Source organism: Hippocampus bargibanti, linkage group LG03, assembly GCF_051943395.1.
Source record: "Hippocampus bargibanti isolate YZ-2025 linkage group LG03, ASM5194339v1, whole genome shotgun sequence".
Taxonomy (NCBI): Eukaryota; Metazoa; Chordata; class Actinopteri; order Syngnathiformes; family Syngnathidae; genus Hippocampus; species Hippocampus bargibanti.
In genome coordinates this window covers 7,273,788-7,291,455 of record NC_142736.1, presented here as the reverse complement: position 1 = coordinate 7,291,455, position 17,668 = coordinate 7,273,788, and the positions used below count along the sequence as shown (strand labels likewise).

Genomic DNA, 17,668 nt, shown 5'->3' with positions numbered 1-17,668 from the left:
CGCTTTAGCTCACAAACCTTTCGCCTCACAGACATTAAATTCGCGACCATATAGTCTTGGCTGACGAACTGCTTTTCGGCGTATGAACCAAACCACACAGCGCCACGGTGGCTGGCAGACAAGTTTTGGGTGGATGAACACCAAACCACACGGTTGAACAGCGCCATGGTGGCTGGCGGACTAGTTTTTGTCACCCCCTTTCTTTGAGTGCAGACGTGGTTTGTTATCAAGTGGAGTACTTTTGCTATTATGGGACCGAAAAAGACGCCACCACAGGCTAGTGTTAAGCCAAAGAGGACACAAAAGAAAATTACGGTCGAGCAGAAGAAGACGATCATTGAAAAACACAAACAAGGTAACCATTTGTGTGACTTAACATCACAGTACCAGTACGCTATTTCGACCATTACTACGTGTGGCTAACGGTGTTTCTGTGTTGTCTAAGCAGTGGTCTCAGGCAATAGAAGAGGTTGAAAGCTTCTGTTGATTTGCATTAACGAAAAGTCGCTAGCAGAGGACAGTGTGAGTGAGGGTATTATCACTAAGAAAGCACGGCAACTTCACTCGGATATCATCAAGAGGCAACTACATCAACGACCATCACAAAGGTAAATAAAACGACTTTATTATATAGTACAGTTTATTTCTTTAATTAAAATACAATAGCACATTTATTATACATAAAATAATGTATATTTTCTGTAGTTGTAAGGCTTATTTAGGAGAAACTTATGTTTTATTGGGAGCTGGGAACTGATTATTCTCATTTTTAATGGTTTCTTATGGGAAATAAATGTTTGGTAGACGAACTTTTGGTCTTACACACACTTTCTGGGAACCAATTGAGTTCGTGAGCTGAGGTATCACTGTATGTTAAACCACTCCAAATCACCAGAGAGGCCCATGGCGTGACTTTATGGGATTAGCAATAGTGATGGGAATCTCAGCTCCTTTTTGGCTTGGCTCATTAAAAAAAAGGCCTTTTTGGCTCCCAAATAGCTCCTCGTTTTTTTTTTGTTGCTTAAATTAATTAACTACCAAAAATCATGTAAAAATATGTGAAAAAACAAATTATCCATGTAGCAGTTTTTTTTGACGACGATACTAGTGCAGCGTGTTCTACCGGAAACAAATTCCTTGTATGTTCTACATACTTGGCAATAAAGATGATTCTGATTCTGATTCTGAAAAAATATAGTATATAAAATATATTTTTTTAAATGTGCACATAGAGCATCCACTAACTTTTTAATTGTTTTTGTGATGTTAGCATTGTTGCTAACACAGCTAACCACTTTGTTTTTCACATCCCACTCCTTTGCCACAGCTCCTCGGCTAATGTCTCAGAAATGTGTCTTTCACTGAACTCAAAACAATCCAGCAGACAGGTGCCCACGTTGAAATTTTCAATAAAGTGGCATATAACTGACATGTCTGTGGAGGATGCAGTCAATATCGGGCTGCACCACGTCCTCGAGCACCTCGACATCACAGGAACCTACACTAGGATCCTGTTTGTGGACTTCAGCTCTGCGTTCAACACCATCATCCCGGAACTCCTCATCCCCAAACTTCTCCAGCTAAGTGTGTCCCCTACGATCTGACAATGGATCCTCAGCTTCCTGACGGGACGGACACAACAGGTCAGACTGGGAAAAATATAATCCGCAACGCGCACCACGAGCACTGGAGCTCTCTCCATTGCTCTTCTCTCTCTACACAAACGACTGCACCTCAACTGTCAAATTCATAAAGTTTGCAGACGACACCACAGCCATCGGTCTCATCAAAGACGGCGACCAGTCTGCGTCCCGACAACAAGTGGAACAGCTGGAGCTCTGGTGCTGCCGGCACAACCTAGAGCTGAACACGTTCAAGACGGTAGAGATGATTGTGGACTTCAGGAAACATCCATCACCACAGCTGTCCCTCACACTATCCAACTGCCTCGTGTCAACCGTTGAGACCTTCAAGTTCCTGGGAATCACAGTCGCTCAGGACATGAAGTAAGAGGTCAACACCAACTCCATCCTGAGAAAGGCCCAACAGAGGATGTACTTCCTGACGCTGCTAAAGAAGCATGGCCTGCCAAAGGAGGTGCTGCGACATTTCTGCACGGCTTTCATCGAATTCATCCTGTGTTTTTCCATCATCGTTTGGTTCGGAGCCGCCACAAAAACGGACAAAATCCGACTTCAACGGACAGTTAGGACAGCGAAAAAAAAATCATTGGCACCGCCCTACCCACTCTCGAGGACTTGCACACTGCACGAATCCAAACAAGGGCGTGGAAAATCCTACTGGACCCTCAGCACCATGCCCACCACCTTTTCCAGCTACTCCCCTCAGGCAGGCGCTACCAATCCATACGCACCAAATCCAGCAGACATTTAAGCAACTTATTCCCCGCAGCCATTAACTCTCTAAACAGTAACCCAAATAGAACTGTATAGTGCCTCCGTTGTTCTCCATTTTTTAATGATACTAGTGCAGCGTGTTCTACCGGAGACACATTCCTTGTGTGTTATACATACTTGGCAATAAAGATGATTCTGATGCTGATTCTGATGTAGGATGGACCGCAGCACGTTCTTTGTTATATATGATTCTGGTATGATTCTTTGAGAAAGTGTTTTCAGAATCAGAATGAGAAAGACTTTCATGCTTCGAATTGCATACATTGGGTTGAAAACATGAGTATATTTTCTGAATTCTTTGTCATCCACAATTGAAAATGGCTGAAAATCACTTGCAATCATTTCACCCAGTTCCTCATCAATTGTGCTCTGTTTAGCTGGATTGAAAGATTTTGGCATAACGTGGCTCAAGGAGCTCTGGGTTGTACATCTTGGAAATTCGATGAGAAGGTTTCTTCAGCCGTCATCTGTACAAATTTAAAGGTTTCGGACGTTTCGCCTCCTATCTGTCACGGTTTGCAGGGTGGTGATGGCGGGTGCGGATCCCAAAAAGCAGGCAGGAGAGAGCAGGAGGTTGTTTGACAAATTGTATTAAAATAAAGTCAGCAGGAACAAAACGTAAAACATCAAAATCATCTAAATGGAAAAAATACAAAGTACCACGACATTCATCAAGGAGGAGACTGTGCTGAGCATGAATATGCCAGTACTGTTTTTGAAAGGGAGGAATGTCGGTGCCATTCGACTGACAACTCTAGGGCCATTGTGTTTTTTTGCGCCTGTACTGGGCAGCATCTTCACAGCCCCGCTTTGTTCGGTGGAAGGTTGGTGCTGTTGGACAGTCTGCGGCTGGTTGGATACATGGCTTGAGGAGCCCGCGATAAGAAGGAAGGAGCGTCAGCGCAGAGCGCCGATGCGTATATGGAACTGTCGCGGGATGGAATTGAAGCAGATTTATGGGGGACAGGAGATGTGAGACAATCTCTTTTCGTCAATGGATGCTACAGCTGCGTGTTTGCTTTCAACATTTAGCTTGTAGTCGATGTGCACATTCCACCATGATGTCCCTGATCCACTGGTGAAGAGACGCTTTGATCCTCTCCTCTTTCATCTGGAACTGCTTTATGTAACAAAGAGGGTACAGAAAGTGCTTAAGAATGAATGTCTCTCTGTGTCTTTGTGTTGTCATGTTATTTGTTATTTTGTTTTTTTGTTCTTTTGACTTCAAGACGGCGCCGCGTGAGTGGCTGCCTTTCCAGCAGCTCCTATGTTTTGCTTTTCTACTTTCATTTCTTTCATAACTTTGCTGCTGTGAAATGTAAATTTCTCCACTGCGAGACTAATAAAGGCAAATCCAATCCAATCCAATCCAAATCTTAGCGAAAGAACATAGTTGGTTTGAAAGGGGGGTAAAAGAAGCAATTCTTATACAACAACAAAATCCTTCAATAAACCGGTCTGGTGGGGTGAGGTTCAATTTTGATCGTTCATACAATAGCCTGCTTAGGAAAAAAATAGGTTAGGCAATATTCGTAATGCTGATGAGGTGATACCGGTTGGAGTGGGGCAAATAGGCCAGTCGTTAGTCACAGGGAGTGGTCCTCTGCTCCCCCCAACCTGAGAGTAGGGACCTATCATAGCTGTGTCCGGCGCCGCCATGTCTGGACATTAGGGATATAGAAATAGGGCCGATACGACCAGTCAGACTTTAGTTAGCTGACAAAGCCTCTTGGATAGGAAGCGAAACGTCCGAAACCTTTAAATTTGTACAGATGACGGCTGAAGAAACCTTCTCATCGATGGACCACTCCTGTACAACTGAGAGCTTACACAGACATCTTGGAAGTTGTGATATTGCAGCAGCAACAGACAGGCAGACACACTAGAAATTTAGAAATTTATTAATAGCTGGTTCCCATGCTTGTCTTTTCTCTTCAAACTGTACTGATGGATGGACTGTTATTATGTGGCTGTGCAGGTTATTTGTGGAGCCTGATTGATGGGATATTTTAAGCTTGCAGTCTCTGTTCTCCTCCACTACACTCTACTACACTACACTCTACTTTTGAACAATCAATAAAGTTGACACAAGTCCAAATTTCACTGTGTTCTCTATCCATTTTCTCACCTTTTCACTTTTGTTTTTTCTTTGTTATCATTCTCTGACGTCTTCCTTTCCTGTTTCATGTTCTACTCACAGTGTGCTGCCGAGAGGACAGTAATTTCATCTGTGCTGTATGTCATACATATTAGCATATTTGACAATAAAGATGACTTTGACTTTTTTCTTTAACTCCTCCTTTTCCTCACTGCTGCGTGTGTTTGAACCCCCCCACCTTCTCTGCCACGGATCTTGACCAATGACGCGCGACTTTCACCGAAGACGAGGGACTGGGAATTGAGGAAACAAAAGTCCTCTCCCATTTCCGGCTACTTATTTGGCGCCGCTCTCTTCGTTCTCTTCGGAGAGCCGACTCTAAGAACCATCTCGTTCGCGAACGACACATCACTAATTAGCAGAAGCCCAAAGACATTCCATTGTATTGGCAAAATGGTGCTACATTTGATGAGAAACGTTGTTTTCTTAGTCGTTTTCCAATGAGTTCTGGGTTTGAGAGGCAAGCTGCGGATAGTGTACGTACTTCATTTCTGACCATGTGACTTTTCACGTTCAATATGGCGGTGACGCTTATGTACCTTTTCACTGCAAAACTCGTTCTACTAGCTGAGCTTGCTATGAAATACCAGCCCAAAACAAGGAAAGTCGTCACGTCTTTCGCATTCCAATCCAGAAGGTGGCAGTAATGTGATAATAGAACAGTCGTCAGTGAACGCAGACCTTCTCGTTGGCTGCAAACCGGGAACATTTCAAAAATTTAGTCTGTGTGGGCGTTGGTTCCTTTCACTTGCAAAGCAATCTCAACCTAAGTATCTTGTTCCGTGTAGTGGTAACTTTCAATGGCGCAAGAATTAAATGATAATGAATCTGGTGGAAGAATGTTGGATCGAAGCAAGAAGAAAAACGTCGTCGTTTTAGACTTACAATCACCACTCAAAGATGAAATTGGTGACATTGGTCACATTACGGAACACGGGATGCAGCATGTACTTCAAGGTATGTCCACCGTCTTGACTTCGTTTTCATTGATAACATGACCGATTGGTTTTTCATCGGCTCTTCCATTATATTTTTTTCAATGCCGCAGTTGTCTTCGAAAATGAAGATACAGCAAATTGTTCCAGTGAGGAAGAAAAAGATGAAAATAACGACAATAACGACAGTGGCACAGACAACTTGAACGTCGATAAGGCAGGAACTAGACTTCAGAGATCTGAGCACAGCGGAGGAATTAATTCAAGTTTACCAGACACATTCCAAACAGACCAGCTTCTTTTTTATGAAAGGTTCAAAGCCTACCAGGACTACATTCTAGGTAAGAATAAAAACAGCCGAATAAATATCTCCGTGTGAATTGTGTGATCGCCTTTCAACAAATTATTCATAAAATGTCTCAAAATTCCACGTCAAAACAATTGACAAACTGGTTAATTCAGTGCTTCCCTCTCGGAGGGCGCGAGGGTCCGTCAAAGGGGGGCGTGTTTAACCTCGGGAACATGGTTTTGTACAGTGAGACCTCAACTTACAAACACCTCAACTTACAAACTTTTTGTCTTACAAACGTCAAATTTATGAAAATTACACCCTATAATAAGCACTATTTTCATAATACACATCCACCACGGCTGGCGGAGTGATCTTCGGCGGAAGCACACGACCGAACAGCACCAGAGGTTAAGTTACCAACAGTCCTTATGGAAGGTGACTCTCCTTCCATAAGCCATCAACGACCATCAAAAAGGTAAATAAAACTTTATTTTACAGCACAGTTTATTTCTTTAATTACAGTCGTCATGTAATGCGCCTCTCTTTGCAAACAGCAATTCCCTTTGTCCTTTGACCTCCAACGCCATTCCATCAAGCCATAAATGACCATCACAAATGTAAAGTGACTTTATGATACAATGCGGTGTATTTCTTTCATTACAATACAATAGCACATTTATTATACATAGAATAAGGTATGTTGTGTGTAGTTTTAAGGCTTATTTAGTTGAAAAGTATATTTTATGGAAACCCTGGGACGGATTATTCCCATTTTAATGGTTTCCTATGGGAATTTTTTTGAGATACACACTGGGAACCAATTAAGTTCGTAAGTTGAGGTCTCACTGTATTTCTTTTTAATAGTGAGGTTTTTTTACTGTAGAAAAAAAGTGCCATTGCAACTCCACTACGTTAAGGGGCAATTGCGTTCTTTTTGGCAAAGTGCACACGGAGCATTCGCTCAGTATTTTCTTTGCATTGAGCACCCATGCTTTGCACAAAGCACACACTATGAGTATGAGGTATAAACACTAAGTGTCGCAGAATCCTTAAGTGACACCATGCAAATATATTTTATAGGGATGAGACGGTAGGCAGAGAGAGACAGAGATAAAGAGGCAAATAAAAGTCTCCCAAAAGCTAAGACGAGAAAACATGACAAAGCATATGTAGCTCTTGGCTTCTCTGGGACTAAGGTGGTAAACGAGGAAATACCGGTGTGCTTACTGTGTCTAAAAATGTTGGTAGCGGAAAGCACAGTCAAATAAATTAAAGAACAACCGACACACTTTTTTTGTTTCCTAACTGACATCAGAAAAACGTTTTATAACATCTAAAATACCCAAAACACACAGGCTGATATTTTCAGTCAAATGAAAAACACCAATAAAAATGACTTAGTCAAAGTCAAAGTCAGCTTTATTGTCAAACGTGCTAATATGCATGACATACAGCAGAAATGAAATTAATGTCCTCTCGGACCCAGCGTGCAAGACATGCAAGGCACTTGTAACGTGGCTAAAAGACATACAATTGACAACAGACAATACTTATAATTTCTGTATGTAAAGTGAGGTAGTGTCGTCTGGAAAGTGAGGTAGTGACATATGTAAAGTGAGGAAGTGACGTACATAAAGTGACGTAATGTCGTAATTGCAAAAACAAACAACAAGAAAGGATTGAAGTGAGGTCTTGCAGAAAAAAAATGAGAAAGAACAAAAAAATAGAGTTCAGGATGATCGTACAGCATGTAGCGTGTACTCAGAGTTCGGTGAGTGTGGCAGTGGGAAGGGGCAGACTGGGCAGGGCTGGGAGGGAGTTGAGTCTCCGGGCTGCCTGGTGGCAGAAACTGTCCTTGAGCCTGCTGGTCTTGGCTCGGAGACTCTGCAGTCTCCTACCCGATGGCAGCAGGCGGAAGAGGCTGTGGGAGGGGTGTGTGGGATCGCCAGCGATCCTGATGGCTCTGCGGGTGAGGCGGGTGTTGTAGATGTCCTGAAGGGGGGGGGAGAGAGACACCGATGATCTTCTCAGCTGTCCTCACGATACGCTGCAGAGTCTTACGGCAGGACACGGTGCAGGCGCCGTACCACACGGTGATACAGCTGGTCAGGATGCTCTCGATGGTACCGCGGTAGAAGGAGGTCATGATGGGAGTCGGGGCTCCAACTCTTTTAAGCTTGCGGAGGAAGTACATGCGCTGGTGGGATCTCTTGGTGATTGATGCCGTGTTGTGGCTCCAGGACAGGTCTTCGGATATGTGCACTCCCAGGAACTCGGTGCTGCTCACTCTCTCCACTGCAGCACCGTCTATGGTTAGTGGAGCATGCTGGGGGCGCACTCTCCTGAAGTCCACAACAATCTCCTTCGTCTTCTCCACATTCAGACGGAGATTGTTGTCCTTGCACCACGTGGCCAGGCGGCTGACCTCGTCCCTGTAGGCTGTCTCGTCGTCGTTGTTGATGAGGCCCACCACAGTCGTGTCATCCGCAAACTTTATGAAGAGGTTGGAGCTGGGTGATGATGGTGAGCAGTCGTGCGTGAGCAGAGTGAAGAGGAGGGGGCTCAGCACACACCCCTGGGTGGCCCCTGTGTTCAGCGTGATGGTGCTGGAAGTGTTGTCGCCAACTCTGACTGCCTGTGGTCTCCCCGTCAGGAAGTCCAGCAGCCAGTTGCACAGGGAGGTGCTGATCCCCAGTTTGCTCAGTTTATCGGTGAGCTGTTGGGGGATGATTGTGTTGAATGCTGAGCTGAAGTCGATGAACAGCATTCTGACGTAGGAGTCTCTGGTCTCCAGGTGGGTGAGCGCTGTGTGGAGAGCAGTGGAGATGGCATCATCGGTCGAGCGGTTGGGCCGATAGGCAAACTGGAAGGGGTCATGGCTGGGGGGGAGGGCAGCCTTGATGTGGTTCATAACTAACCGCTCGAAGCACTTCATGAGGATGGGAGTGAGTGCGACCGGGCGATAGTCATTGTGGCAGGTGGGGGACGACTTCTTAGGGACCGGGATAATGGTGGTGGCTTTGAGGCAAGTGGGCACAACAGCCTGGCTCAGAGATGTGTTGAAGATGTCACGGCCAGGAATGCCGTCGGGACCCGGGGTTTTTCATGGGTTGGTCCCTCTGAGGGATCGCCTCACGCTGTCCTGGGACAGTGTCAGCACCTGTTCGCCGGGAGGTGGTGGGGTCTTCTGTGCTGGAGTGCTGTTGTCTGCCTCGAAGCGGGCGAAGAAGTCGTTCAGCTGATTCAGCAGAGTGGTGGAGTTCTCACAGGTCTGTGGAGAGGGCTTGTAGTCTGTGATGGTCTGTATCCCACGCCACAGGTTCCTAGTGTCTCTGCTGTCTCTGAAGTGGTTGGCGATCCTCCTGGAGTGCTGTCTCTTGGCCATCCTGATGCCACGTGACAGGTTGGCCCTGGCTGTTCTCAGGCCCAGCTCATCGCCAGCTTTGTAGGCAGCGTTCCGAGCCCGAAGGAGCCTCTGGACTTCACCCGTCAGCCATGGCTTCTGATTGGCCAGGATGGTGACAGATCTGGTGACAGTCACGTCATCCATGCACTTCCTCATGTAGGAGGTAACGGAGTCTGTGTATTCTTGGAGGTCGGTGTTGTTGTTGTAGGTGGCCGCTTGTCTGAACATGTTCCAGTCAGTGTTGGAGAAGCAGTCTTTGAGTGCCTCTGACGACCCATCAGGCCACACCCTTATCTGCTTCTTGACTGGTTTGACGACTTTGACAAGTGGCCTGTATGCGGGCATTAACATAATAGTGGAGTGGTCCGAAGCTCCTAGGTGGGGGAGGGGGTAGGCTTTGTAGGCTCCTTTGTGTGTGGTGAAGACATTGTCCAGAATGTTGTTACCTCTAGTCGGAAAGTTAATGTGTCCATGGAGTTGTGGAAAAACGCTTTTCGGGTTGGCATGGTTGAAATCGCCAGCCAAGATAAGGAAAGCATCTGGGTGGGCTGCCTGTTGCTCGCTGATGTGTTGGTAGAGTTCATTCAATGCCGCGCTCCTGTTGTTAATTGAGCTCGGGGGGATGTAAACTGCTACCAGCAGTATGGCACTAAATTCCCTCGGCAGGTAGAATGGCCGACATTTTATGACCATAAGCTCCATCAGTGGTGAACAGTGTTTGCAGACCACAACAGCGTTGCGGCACCAGGCATCACTGATGTAGACACAGAGTCCCCCGCCGCGAGTCTTCCCCCCCCTCGATGAGCGCTCTGTCTGCCCGGAAGCTAGTTAGCTGGGCTAGCTGAATGGCACTGTCCGGTATGCTGTCGGTCAGCCATGTTTCCACAAACACAAGGGCACAACACTCACCCACGGTCTTGGAAGTTGAGCGGAGAAGTCTGATGTAGTCCATTTTATTGTCCAGCGAGCGCACGTTAGCCAGCGTAATGGTAGGGATGGACGGCCGGTGAGGGCTAGCTGCGAGCCTAATGCGGATACCTCCACGCTTTCCCCTCTTCTGTTTCCTCATGCAGCGCTTGTGGCGCCTCCACTCTGGGTTGGGTACAGCAGTGGGGGTCGGTGGAAGAGTGGGGGTTAGTGGACGAGCCGACTCTGAGCAATCCATGCTTGCGTAGCACTTCTGCTTCAGCTGGTTTTGGTTTTAAAAATGAACTGCCAATGTCGAGCAGAACCTCACGGGAGTAGGTACGCCTTGGGTGTAGCGAGGCAGACGGAGACGGACATTTACACGAGTGAGACAAACATAATAAACACGAAAAAAACAATTTGCCGGGAGAGAGAGGAGCCGCTGCGTGTGCACGCGCCGCCATCTTGGACTTAGTGTCCAAAAACTACTTCAGATTGAACCCGCAAGTGGCCAGTTTCAGAAGGTCCTGCCCCCTTGTTCGTGATGTCACACCAACGGCTTGGCTTGCCTTGCTCGACAATCAAAACAATGGCTTCAGATTCAGAGAAGATTCTTTCTTGTTACTAGTTATGAATTACGGCCCGCGGGCCACATCCGGCCCTTTGTACGTCCCTGTCCGGCCCACGTGAGGCCAATCATAAACGCCATAAATTAAACAAAAAAATGATTTAACTTTTATTTTGAAAAGCGTTAGGTCATTACGTATGCACGACGTAGACTCTACGTCTTACGTGTATATACGCGAGAGTCTTGTGTATACACGGAAGTGAGTGAAGGCGATTCTGTTCGCCAGGTTACCCTCAAGGCTCAAGATGTCGGCACACCCCAAGAAAAGAAAAGTTGATAACGAATGCCGTATTTTCAACAAGACATGGACTGTCAAATATTTCTTTACAGAAATTACAGGTAAAGCAGTGTGCTTAATCTGTGGTACACAGGTTGCTGTGTTTAAATAATATAAATTGAATCACCACTACACGACCAAGCATGAATATAAATACAGAAATCTGTCTGGTGAAGAGCGTGCAAGGGTGTCTGATGCATTGCTTGCAAAACTACAAACCCAACAAGGATGTTTCACTAAACTTCACACTCCCAGAGATGCAGCCGTCAGGACAAGTTATGTCCTCTTTGGATCTACCTATCATTGTGAACAGACATTCTCAGTTATGAAGTTCAACAAATCCAAACACAGATCCTCTATGACTGATGACCACCTCTCAGCTGTCCTTCGGATAGCCACTTCAGACATTCCGCCAGATTTCAATGCCCTTGTTCAAGCCCAGAACAGACTGGATTATTCTCACTGAAGAGGTAACATGAGGTGGAAAACATTACAAGTTATTGTTTGTGGAGATTAACAAGTTAAAAATAAATTGCACTGGTTCAATAATTGTTTTTCTAATTTAACCAATACACCACAATTTCACATAACCTAATATACATATTTACAGAGTGCTTTATTCTTCTGATTATCAGTACCAGCTATTCAAAATATTTAATTTGAGAATTTACAATGAAAGAAGTTGGTGGCCCTCTTACACAATTCAGGTTTCTCATGCGGCCCCTGGATGAGAAGGTTTCTTCAGCCGTCATCTGTACAAAAGTGAGGTTTCACTTTTGTACAGATGACGGCTGAAGAAACCTTCTCATCGATGGACCACTCCTGTACTACTGAGAGCTTACACAGACGCATGCGGCCCCTGATAAAAATTAATTGACCACCCCTGATTCAAATAGTTCTGAAGAGAAAAGCATAAATGTTTGCAATCGATTAAAGGAGTCCTCTCATATCAATTCGAGCCATCAATGACAGCAATGTAGCACCCAGAAAATGCAGAAGATGGCGCCCAAGCTCCATTGGAAATGGGCTGATTTGTTTGCTGGGAATTTGTGTCAGCTTGTATCAAATAGTAGTCTTGGTGCAACACACAACGATTCACCATCGCGTTATGTGTTTTCCTTCTAATTTCGGCATCAACACGGATCAACACGAAGTTTTCAGACTAAACAAAGTACCGCAAAATGCATTGTGTGTCGCTTTCTCGGTCATGGGCGTTCCAAACGTGACGTCACGTGGGGATCGTCATCTCGAAAACAAGACTTCCCGAATTTGAGCTCGAGTCTTCGAAAACGTAAAATATAGCTGTATGCGGTGGAATCTTTGTAAAATACGCTCAGTAGAAGTCATTTGAAGTGATTTTTTTTTTTTTTACAAATTATGGACACAACTTGTCCGGAGGTGTCTTGTCCTTTAATTTTTTAAATTTACAAATATATTTACAAAAAAGCCAAAACCTACATCGTCCTGGTTTCCGATTGATGTTTAAAGGACAACCGACGTCACTTTTTTGTTTAACTGACATCAGAAAAATGTTTTATAGCATCTAAAATACCCAAAACACACAAAAAAATTCCCACAGGAAACCATTAAAATGGGAATAATCTGTTCCCAGGTTTCCATAAAATATACTTTTCAACTAAATAAACTTTAAAACTACACACAACATACCTTATTCTATGTATAATAAATGTGCTATTGTATTGTAATGAAAAAAATACACTGCACTGTATAATATCACTTTATTTACATTTGTGATGGTCGTTGATGGCTCTTTATTGACACCTGCTGCTTTCTGACTTGTAAGGTCTTACGAAACTGAGACATCACATTATCATTCATCATGTTGATGATTCTCATAGCCTTTTCTGGATGGAACTGTTCAATAAAAGCCTGCACAAATCAATTCCTCTGTTGAGGACCTCATTATGGTCAGCAACAAGCTCCTCAATGTCATCTGCATCCACTCCGAGTCCCGTAGGTGCTGGCAGAAATTTTATTTAAAAAAAAGGCGCGAGTCTGATGATTCCACGGACGTGGAATAAAACGTGTCATTAGTCACGTGAAAGCATCGACTAAATAACGCCTTTGTGTAAAGTTTACACAAAGGCGTTATTTATTCGATGTGAGAAACATGAACGAGGTGTGCGTTTGTGGCGTCACATGTGCACACCGCGGCTGTCATGTGAATCTCAGCCTGACACATCCGTCACGCTGTGTGTCACTTCCCTGCGAGTAACATTCTTCATTTGCACCATTGCCACCATCCTTCGCCTAAAAGCTTTACAGTGTTGTGTAAACTTTACACAAAGGTGTTATTTAGTCGATGCTTTCACGTAACTAATGACGGCAAAATTGTCATGTGCGAGTTGACAGCTGGGGCGGCACCGCCGCTCGCGACACACAATGGTGGCATGGCATGACATGCTGACGTGCTGCCAACGAGTTCAGGCCCCAATCCGCCAAGCTTGTTTACAATTGACAACATGGAATATCCCCAGTTGACACTCTGCAGAGGAGGCGTCAAGATTGTTTACTATTGGCTGTGTTGAGTATGCGGGCGGGAAGAAAATCCCTCTTCCCAGTTGATGCTCCAGGAGCACGCGATGCATAACAAAAAGTCATGGTGGCCCGTAATTACTGAATTATGTGCCGGCAGCTTCAGTAATGGCTTACTGAAGACCTAAGGATAGGTCGTCGTCCTACAGTCGGTATGAATTTATTTTACGACTGTTAGAGCATCTGTGTTTTATACTTCCCCTTTCAGTGTTTGACTTAAACATATATTCCATACAAAATACAGCACTGAAGCAACTTATTAACAAATTCACCTTAAAAATGACCGCTCGAAGTGTACTTGTTCGTAAGGTGGGGCGCGTCTGTATAATTGTTTCTGCCGGGGAAGGGGTTAACTCAGGAGCACCATTCATCTTCCGCACAACTAATTCTTCACTCAGGCCGCGGGAGGTGCTGGAGCCTATCCCAGCCGTCTTCGGGCATTGGCAGGGGAGAGACTTCCTCTGACTTGCCGTCGTCGTAACGCTGTTGTTTGTATCCGCATTTGCATACATTTTTTTGTACAATTTTCAAGCGTTATGTAACCGGCCTCAGGCCTAGGGGGTACCTGAGTCGGTTCAAACGCGTCACAGGCAGGTAGCACTGTGAACGACGAGGAAAGACGACACGAGACAACCGTGTTAATCAGCTTCACACAACGGCATTTATGACAACTCATCAAAACATCAATTCAGCAATTTCAATATCAGAATACATTCATGTGTAGATCTATACATTCAACATCTATACATTGTATATATCCTCCACATTCGCACATGCTTATGCACGTCTGCCCGCTCGTGTGTGTTGTACTGGGAACTACAATTGACATCCAAAAATCCAAATTCATCAAAGCCACAAAATATTCATCAAAGCCACAAACAAGGTTTCATATCTAGCATCGCCCAATAAGTCCCCAATTACTTTAACATCTTGAGAATGTCTAACACTTATTATTTTGAATACCTGTGAACGACGAGGAAAGACGACACGAGACAACCGTGTTAATCAGCTTCACACAACGGCATTTATGACAACTGCGCATGCGTGAGCTGAGCCTACATCGCCTTCCTCTGTTCCATTCACAGGCGCGTAGCGCCCTCTCCTGACTTGGTAGTCTAATCGACTAACATACAATAACAGAGGTCGTTTCTAACCCCCTACAGTTACACGCAAATGTCTAGTTCAGGGATGAGCAAAGTTTTTTGCTTGGGGGCCACATTCATTCCAAAAATTTGACCGGCAGGCTGCATCAGCACAAGATACGGTACATATAAAAAAAAACTGCATGTGTTTTTGAGTCCATATAAAAAATCATCAGAAAAAACATTCAGGTAGTAACATACTTTTATTAATGAGAACAGTGAAACAACGGTACAGTGTATGTCCGGTATGAACGTCCAAGTATATTCATGACATACAAGTGCTACAACACAAGCAACAAAATGTTATATTGCCCAAAAACTGCAGTGTGCAGTACACATTTCTAAAAGTCTATACAAAATATTTATACAGAATATAACATCATTTGGACTATTTGCTACGAGATGAGTAAGAGATCTGGTGGTTTTCTTTCCACGCCCAACTATAGATCCCTGCCATCACCACACATGACAGCATTGCTCAGCTAATGTCATACACAAACATTTGAAGCCAACCACGGAACGCTTCAGTTTTCAATGGTTTTTAACATGATCACAGTCAAACCATTCTCATCCTTGTATGTTAAAGTTTCGTAAATTTGAGATGATCCGACTCAAAGTCTCTCCTGAATGTTTCATACTTTGTAAACAGCTTTGAATAATCAGATACATCTCACTTCCCATTCCGCGTAATTACTGTTCTTCGCTTGGATACCACGATCTACATGATGTTAATGTAAATTCACACAATTAAAAACCTTCGCAATTCCAGTAAAATTCACTGCAATCAAGAGTCACTTGCATGTCACCGTTTTAATGCATATATATTTTTTAAACCTAGTTTGGAAAGTTTTCTTCCTCGATCTCTCTCTCTCTCTCTCTCTCTCTCTCTCTCTCTCTCTCTCTCTCTCTCTCTCTCTCTCTCTCTCTCTCTCTCTCTCTCTCTCTCTCTCTCTCTCTCTCTCTCTCTCTCTCTCTCTCTCTCTCTCCCCCCCTGCCTCCCTGTCTTCTGCAACTTGAAGTAACACCTGACATTTAAATGCCTGTCATTACAAGTCCAAATGAATTAAATGAATGTAGTCAATCACATCAAACCTCAGTTGTGTACAACCTTTGGCAGGCCGGATTTAAAAGGCCAACGGGCCGGGACTGCCCCGCGGGCTGTAGTTTGCCTACCTCTGGTATAGTTCATTGGATGATAGTGAATCTGAACCTTCCTTCAGAAGCTTGAATATTTCCGATAACTCTGCCAGTTCATCGGACAATGACTATTTCTCGACAAGTGGAGAAGAGGAGTGGGGTGTGCGGAGCTTGTAGAAGCCTCAAGTTGACAGAGGAGCTTATCCTTTCCCAGGAAATCCTGGAATAACGATTAATGAAAACCCATCAGAGCTGAGTCCATTTGAATTATTCAGTCTTGATAAAACAATTATTGACTCTTTTCTGGTAGAGACCAATCGTTTGCTGAACAAACTGGGCAGGATTTGAAATTTGTTTTCATATCCAGCATCAACGATACCATTTCGAACATCGATAATATAGTAAAAAAGGAATGTTTTTTTACAAAAAAAATAGTTGGCGAAGGCGTTAATGTTGGTGATCTGTTTGAATGCATTATTCTGAATCTTCTCCTCTTCTTTTCCTTTCGGCTTTCCCCTCGGGTCGGCACAGCGAATCAATGTCCTCCATCTATCCTGGTTTTGTGCATCCTCTTCTCTCACACCAGCTACCTTCATGTCCTCTTTGACCACATCCATAAACCTCCTCTTCGGCCTTCCTCTCGGTCTCCTGCCTGGCATCCATCCAGCATCCTTCTCCCGATATATTCATTCTCTCTCCTCTGGACATGTCCAAACCATCTCAGTCTGGCCTCTCTGACTTTCTCTGCAAAGCCTCTAATATGAGTTGTCCCTCTAATGTACTCATTCCTGATCCTATCTAACCTGATCACTCCCAAAGAAAACCTCAACATCTTCAGCTCTGCTACCTCCAGCTCTGCTTCCTCTCTTTTCTTCAGTGGCACTGTCTCCAGTCCAAATATCATGGCTGGTCTCACCACTGTTTTATACACTTTTCCTTTAATCCGAGCTGAAACCCTTCTATCACACATCACACCCGACATTTTTCTCCAGCCGCTCCAGCCTGCCTGGACACGCTTCTTCACCTCTTTTCCACACTCTCCATTGCTCTGGACAGTTGACCCCAAGTACTTAAAATCCTCCACCCTCTTTATCTCTTCTCCCTGTAGCATCACTCTTGCACTTGGATCCCTCTCATTCACACACATATATTCCGTCACCTCTACACCTCTAGTTTCTCTGCCACCTCTTCCCTGTTCTCGCTACAGATCACAATGTCATCTGCAAACATCATTGTCCAAGGAGATTCTTGTCTAACATCGTCTGTCAGCCTGTCCATCACCATAGCAAACAAGAAGGGACTCAGAGCTGACCCCTGATGGAGTCCCACCTCCACCTTGAATTCCTCAGTCACACCGACAGCACATCTCACAACTGTCTTACAGTCATGATACATGTCTTGCACCGCTCTGACATACTTTTCTGTCACTCCAGACTTTCTGATGCAATACCACAACTCTTCTCTGGGCACCCTGTCATATGCTTTCTCCAGATCTACAAATAAACAATGCAATTCCTTCTGACCTTCTCTGTACTTCTCTATCAGTATTCTTAAAGCAAACACTGAATCTGTCGTACTCTTTTTTTGGCATGAAGCCAAACTGCTGCTCACAAATGTTCACTTCTGCTCTTAGTCTAGCTTCAACTACTCTTTCCCAGAGTTTCATTGTATGGCTCATCAACTTTATTCCTCTGCAGTTAGTACAACTCTGCACATCTCCTTTGTTCTTAAAAATGGGCACGAGTACACTTCGTCTCCATTCTTCAGGCATCTGTTCACCATCTAAGATCTTGTTGAATAACCCGGTCAGGAAC

General features: G+C 44.6%; 1 protein-coding gene and 1 pseudogene across 2 annotated transcripts in view; both read left to right on the top strand.

The window, feature by feature from the left end:
• Positions 1 to 1,430: 1,430 nt before the first annotated feature.
• LOC148900199 (uncharacterized) lies at positions 1,431 to 2,837 on the top strand (annotated as a pseudogene).
• A 1,998-nt stretch (positions 2,838 to 4,835) lies between these two features.
• shcbp1 (SHC SH2-domain binding protein 1) overlaps positions 4,836 to 17,668 on the top strand; it is a 60,803-nt gene continuing 47,970 nt past the window's right edge. Inside the window, exons 1-2 of one of the 2 annotated variants that reach the window (XM_088991773.1) lie at positions 4,836 to 5,532; positions 5,624 to 5,851. In XM_088991773.1, coding sequence (XP_088847899.1) covers positions 5,376 to 5,532; positions 5,624 to 5,851 — 385 coding nt within the window. In that variant the 5' untranslated portion in view covers positions 4,836 to 5,375. The remainder of the gene's footprint in view (positions 5,533 to 5,623; positions 5,852 to 17,668) is intronic. The other variant, XM_088991772.1, reaches the window with a different exon arrangement.